The sequence below is a fragment of the Musca autumnalis genome, unplaced genomic scaffold (genome assembly GCF_047663935.1).
Source record: "Musca autumnalis isolate F117 unplaced genomic scaffold, ASM4766393v1 scaffold_5, whole genome shotgun sequence".
Classification (NCBI taxonomy): Eukaryota; Metazoa; Arthropoda; class Insecta; order Diptera; family Muscidae; genus Musca; species Musca autumnalis.
In genome coordinates, this window is record NW_027412088.1 from 2,289,572 (window position 1) to 2,296,364 (window position 6,793).

The 6,793-nt window shown below is 33.8% G+C and overlaps 1 protein-coding gene across 2 annotated transcripts; it reads left to right on the forward strand.

Annotated features, from left to right (window-relative positions):
- Nucleotides 1-485: 485 nt before the first annotated feature.
- On the forward strand, nt 486-6,586 carry RYBP (ring and YY1 binding protein). Of its 2 annotated transcripts, none has more exons than XM_073990499.1 (2): nt 486-987; nt 4,864-6,586. In XM_073990499.1, the coding sequence occupies exons 1-2, from the start codon at nt 852-854 to the stop codon at nt 5,181-5,183; spliced, it is 456 nt and encodes a 151-aa protein (XP_073846600.1). In that variant the 5' UTR covers nt 486-851; the 3' UTR covers nt 5,184-6,586. The 2 variants fall into 2 exon arrangements, with proteins under 2 accessions (XP_073846600.1, XP_073846599.1); XM_073990498.1 differs by having other exon boundaries at nt 500-987; nt 4,843-6,586.
- Nucleotides 6,587-6,793: the final 207 nt, after the last annotated feature.

Below are 6,793 nucleotides of genomic sequence, written 5' to 3' on the forward strand. Positions count from 1 at the left end.
TGATGGCTATTGTAGACACCACCTTATGTGGTTCTTGTTTTAACGCATTACGGAACATACTACGTACCAATAAATGTACAACTTTTTATACCTATAAAGAAAAAGGTAAATGAATAAAGTAAAAATTTCGAAAATATTAGATTTATACAGGTTTGCAAAAATACGAAAATACATACCGATAAGTAGAATAGCATTGTTGATTAAATCAATTATGCTAAAAGAATAAAATGCACTGGGCAACCTTGTTCGACAACACTTTATTCTTTACCAAAAAGGCGATATCACAAGGAAAATTTGTTAGAGTAGTAAAATGTTTTTAGATTCTTGCAGTTCTGGAACAGAACAAATACTTTACTGAATAATCGCCCAGGAACAATCAGACAGGCCTATTATCTCTGTGAAATTAATACTTTCAATATTGGTAACACTTATCCTATTGGCAGCACTTTCATCAGCTCTGCTTTGAAGTCAGTTTCCATGTTGGCAGCATTTATTTTAGTTTTGCTTTACATTCTCTTTCACACTGTCAAGAAATTTGAAAGTTACAGAAAATTGAGAATATTTTTTTGTAAATAAATTTTGGCCAAATGCAAAAAGTAAAGTGAATTGGTGTTGAGAATCTCAACATATTCCCGTGGCTTCATCGGAACACATTTAATTCCGTTTAAAGAAGACTTCACTCTACAACAAATTGGTTGATGGAGAGTGTAAAGAAACAGCAGGAGAAAAAAGGGACATAAACGCCAGTATCAGAACCAGCATCAGCGAAGAGCAGAAGAATACAATAAAAAAACAACTGTCAACGGGGAAATCAATCCACCAAAAGATTTGTGATTAGAAGACCCTCTATTATGGATCACAAGAAGTCGCCGGTGAGAAGAAAGCGACAATCAAAAGTCATTGAAGAAAATTTTTGGGACTGCAGTGTTTGCACGTACAGGAACTCGGCTGAGGCATTTAAATGCCGTATGTGTGACGTACGCAAAGGTTAGTGAACTCCAAAGAACATCTATTGATTCCAATGATGCATTATTTGATTTTGTATGCTTGCTTGGATTTATTCAAATTATTTGCGATCGATTTTTGGTTCAGTTCTTAAAATAATTCATACACTTTCCACAACAATAATACATACACACAACATCCCCCAACCCTTCTTCAATTGTGAAGTGTTGTGTTGTTTGTTTTCCGAAAACATGAAGAAAGAAAATAATGAATTACATTATGTGGAGATAAATACTATAGTATTTGTTATTTATATATGAATTATTCTATTATTCTGCATCTGTTGAGGTCATTTTAATTAAAATCATCATAGTTGAAAAGCTATGTTAACATGAGTGCTCTCACTCAATATGTGTAAATCAAGGAGCAAAAATACACTTAGTGCAATCCAAAATGAGACACTGCACTAAAGAATTTCATAAATCAAATATATTGAAACGAATATCCTTTAGTCCCAGTCTACACTAGAATAATTTCATTGAAAAAATTCCACACAATACGTGTATAATTGGCCTTGTAGGCTTTCTATGTATTGATATCAAATAAATAAATTAGGCGTTCTAAGGTTACTATGGAACTCGATATAGGGCCGCATAATTTCATTAACATTATTCAATGAAATCACTCTAGTGTGGTCCGGGACTTAGCGGAGAAAAATTAAATTAACATATCTTTTGCCAACAATTTGCACTCAAACACGCAAAAGTTATACATATATTGGTAAAAATATGGTACCACTAAGGAAAGATAGGCGATATGCTTTTGAGGCTTTTCTATGATTTTTAAAACAGATTCGACACATATTTTTATAATAATCTCAGTTAAAATCTCAAGTTTACTGAATATCTATATTACTTCCCGCATGCCTAAAACTGAACACTTACAATTTAGAAACAATTACCGGTCTCTACCAAACGTCCAATATCTCGACAATGTGAATAAATGTCGTTTAGGGGCACTTCTCGGATCTGGCTAAAATTTTCACTATAGGTAGTTCTTGGGACCTTGATTGGAAAATCTTATTTTAACACCATTACCGGATCACGCTGAACATTTTACAGTAGATAAAATTTTTTACAGTAGATAGTCCTCGGGACCCTGGGTGCCACCGTGGTGCAATGGTATGCACGCCCGCCTTGCACGCAGAAGGTCGGGGGTTTGATTCCTCGGCCAATGAAACCACTCGGAATGAAACCACTTTTATTTTCGCAAGTGGAATTTTATTTTTCCAAAATATTTGCTTTGTTCCAGAACCTGCGAGAAGCTATTTTTACTACGACAGCATTTTTCCCTTTATGTTATCGAAAAAAATAGTAAAAATTAGTAAATTCTTGCAGTACTGGAACAGACCAATTGTTTTATTAACAAAATTACATTTAGGGCCACTATTATATGTCTCCTTTAACTATTGGAATCATTTTATTTGAAAAATTCGTACGTTTCCATAAAGCCTTTACCTAATTAACTGCGTGTTGCGTGTGCGTTCAAAAATACAAAAACAAAATACATGTATTTCAAATTGACAACAAAAACAAATACATGTATTTTGTTTTTGTTTTTTTGAACGCACACGCAACACGCAGTTAATTAGGTAAAGGCTTTATTTCTCAATCAACGAAACCATTTATTAGAAAAGTATTGCCACATAAATTTGTAAAAGCTACACATTCTGGCATTACGAATGATAAATAAAAGCAATGATAAAAGAAAACAAAACAAGAAAGAACTCAAACAAGGTATTTTTTAAAGTTATGTTGACTTTTTGCGCCCCAATTACAGAAACAATAGACAAATTGAAATTCCGATCGGAATCTGTGACATGCCTGATAGTTTCTCGAAACGTTAATTTTAATTGTAAGCGTTCTTAAGTAGGCGGCCTTCAGGCGAGAACACAATGGATTTTTGTTGCTTATTTTTCCGGCTTATTTCAAAGCGCAAACTTGAAATTGTACTGTTTTCAATAGGAACGATCACAACGAAGCGAGGCTTCAGGTCACAAAGACTAGTGTAGGTGAGAGGTGGCTGCGAACAATTCATGTTAAAAGATTGAATTTTTATTTGATATATTGAAATAATTATGTTTATAGCGCCCATGAATTTTAAACTTCGATGTGTGATACCAAGAAATAAGCGGCCTAGTGAAGAAATAAGCTAAGCAGGAAAATTAAGCTAAGAGCTGACTGTGTTCGGCCGGGGATTTACGTCGACTACACGATAAAAACTTTCTTTTAGCCGAAAAAAATCAGTTGCCCCCACAAAAGTATTCTCCATAAGACTTAAAACGATACTCATATAATAATTAGGGTCCAAATCACTATCAACTGTAAACATTTCAGTCCGATCCGAGAGGTACACATGAACAACGTAATTGGGAAGTGTGGACTTCCCCGGAAAAATTATATTTTGTTGTAATCAGGGTCCGAAATGCCAAAATGTGCCCAATCAAAATAGACATTGAAATAGCAAAAATTTCCACAAAGCTGAATTTTGGTGGAGAGCAAAATTAGAATCAAGATCCTAAATGTCCCCATCGATCCCATGTGTGCAAAAAAGCTATTCGGGGTCAAAGGTTTAAGGGTTTTTTAGGTTTTCGGATTTATTTTTTGAAAAAGGTTGATCTAATCAAAAATCACTTTGTAGACAGAAATATTATCTACAAGTTTGGCCTTTATAATTTTTTTCCTAGAAGGAACCATTCTTGAGATATAGCCGTTCTAAAAAACACATGTTTTTTATGCTTTTATAAGGGAAATATAATATTATATATTCAGACGAACCGGCTAAAATAACCAAAGTAAGCTGGTCTGTCCCTTCAAAAAATATATGTTTCCTTGAAGAACGAAATTACATCTAACTTTTAAAAAATTCCAACAAAATCGAGCTTGCTTAGTAGAGTTATTCCATGTCAGAGTTCACATGTGTAATCGAAAGCCCAACGGGAACGACCCAAACGAAAACTCTCCTATTTTTTTGAATATTTGTTCAAAGGTTGGATTTCTTGCGTTGATTACGGAAAAATATAATTTTCAGGGGCAGCGGATCCGGTTCGCCGGATATTCGACCCGAAAGGGCAAATTTAAAAACCGGGTTAGACCCGGTTCTACTGAACCGATTACTGCAAAGTGGATATCGTTTGAAGGCTTATGGAAATACCTAACACATAGTGTGGTTATTTTAACCGGTTCGCCTCATAATGTACTTACGCGGCTAATTTTTAATTTGACATTTCGATCGCGATATCCCGAAAATGTTAAGTCTTGTAGATAACTGCTAAATCTACAATTTTTACTTTAGCCGGATTTTGCTAAGTCTTACCGTTTTTGAGAAAAATTGAAAAAAAAAAAACTGTATAATGCCTCCAAAAATGACCTTTGATCCTGAATAACTTTTTTGCACATATGGGATAGATGGGGACTTTTAGGACGTTGCTTCTAATGGTAAAACCTAGCTCTCCATCAAAATTCAGCTCTGTGGAGATTTTTGCTATTTCCCCCTGATACGGGCTATGTAGAGAGATATTGGGGATTGGTTAAGATTGATAATTTTATATTCGTAGTTGATACATAAAAATCGCGTCTTTTAGTGGATAAACTATGTAGTACCGGAACTACACCACTCTAGTTTTTATGTTATGGCAACATTTCCTTTAGAATCGGACTGAACTTATTGATATAATAAAGATCGCATATTTTTTGGTGTTCTAAGAAGTTAAAAGAATGTATAAAATTTTGAATACATACAAGCAAACAAAAAATCATTTAAGCATTGTTCGGTCAATTTTTTATTTCCGTTTGTTAATTTTTTGGTTAAACATCGAATAAATAATACTATAATTAGTGGCCTTCGACCGTTTTCCAGGTACATCGACACGCAAACCACGCCTTAACTCTGCACTCGTTGCCCAACAAGCTGCCACACTACCCGGAGCATCTGGAACCATGCCGAATGGCAATAAGTCTGCCTCAGGGTCACGTCACAGTAGTTCTGGTCACGACAAACATAAACATAAAAAGTATCCAGCCCGTTTGAAAAATGTCGATCGCTCCACAGCCCAAACAAGAGAGGTCACCGTGAATTCGGTAACTGTTTTTATAACCGAATACAAACCGAAGCCGATGGGTAGCAGGCGTGAATCAAGTGAACAAAGTTTTAGCGAAAGTAATGATTCTAGAAGTTAAGCAAACCGGAGATAGTTAAAACTTCAGTTAAGAATGCCGTGCACACTGCGCCACAACAGCGCCAATTAACAGCCGCAAGGATCAGAAGCTCGATAATAAAGGCGGACAATGAGAGTGTGTCGATAGGATTATTTCGTTTTATATTTTATTTAAGAATGGATCTACCATAATATTTAAGACACTATTAAAACATACATATATAGCGGAATCTGATTACGATCGCAAGCATACATACACACCCAAGCATCCTCTACAAAACATTATACGCAGATATGGCATATAGAGTCGAGATTCTCTATGACACACCTGTTGGGGGCAAACAAAACTACCATACGGAGAAAATCTGTGAGAATTCGTATTTTTGTTTTATAAAATGATTTTTTATGAAGAAAAGTTCAAACCTCTGTCATTTGGAAATATATTTGATATAACTTTAAATGAGAAAAGAACTTTCTCTGATCAATGGGGGGCTTGCAGTATCCCACGAGCAAATGTTTGCAATACACAAATGTATTCTTATGCTTTTAAATTGACCTAATAAATATGTATGTATGTATGTTTGTGTGAGTATGTATGTATCAACAATATATCAGCTCATTTTATGTTTTGTTGCAAACAACCTAGACATTCTTGTTATTCCTGAATCGAAGTAATCGATATCATCTTGTAAATTTTTTAAAGTGTTGTAAATAAGAAGCATAACTTTAGTGTAAAATTTATGAATAATTTATTTAATTAAATAATTAGAAAAGAAACAATATCAGACAAAAAATAAGTATATAATCAAGATCAAGAGTGTCAAACCTTATAATGTGTTTTCAATTTGTCCATTAAACCCTCGCTTTGTACTTGTTTCTTAACATACATATTGTGGCAATTGCACTACTTCCTATCAATAGATCAAAAACAAATCACATTTGTTTACCCCGAATAAAAACAACAACAGCAAAAATAATGCAAAAATAACACAAAGACTGATTAATTCGCAAATGATCATCATCTACAACTGCAACAACAAATAGAACAACCAACCAAGATAACAGAAAACAACGTGTGTTCTTCAGAAGACATGCATGCAAAAGTAGTATTATTGACTACTAACCTCTAATATGAAGTTTAAGTCCAATATGCATCAGATTTTAATTTTAATTTGTGTACATTTTATTTTTCCTCTTATCGAAATTTATAACACATTTAGTGGTAATGATGTACTTCTATGTTTATTAATTAGTTTATTTTATTATTTAGTATTTACTACGAATTATGTCTTTAATACTAGGGTTTAAGTTTTTACCGCTTCAACAAAGGTCATCATTTAAAAAAGAACAAATAAAACAACAACGAATCAATAAACACCAATTACGTTTGTCACAAAATAAAGTTTCTATTTCTGTTTACTAGAATTTATTGAAATTGTACTTTAATTTTGTTGGGGTTAATGGTTGTTAGTTGGAAAGTGCTGGAATGCTATAGCAAATATCTTTTGCTTGCCGATATCATTGTATATCTGTGGTCTTTTGATGACTTTGATGAGTCCTCTCATAGCTATGGGTGCGTATTTTAATTTCAAATTATCTTCATAACTTGTAAAGAAAATATAAGGACCCTGT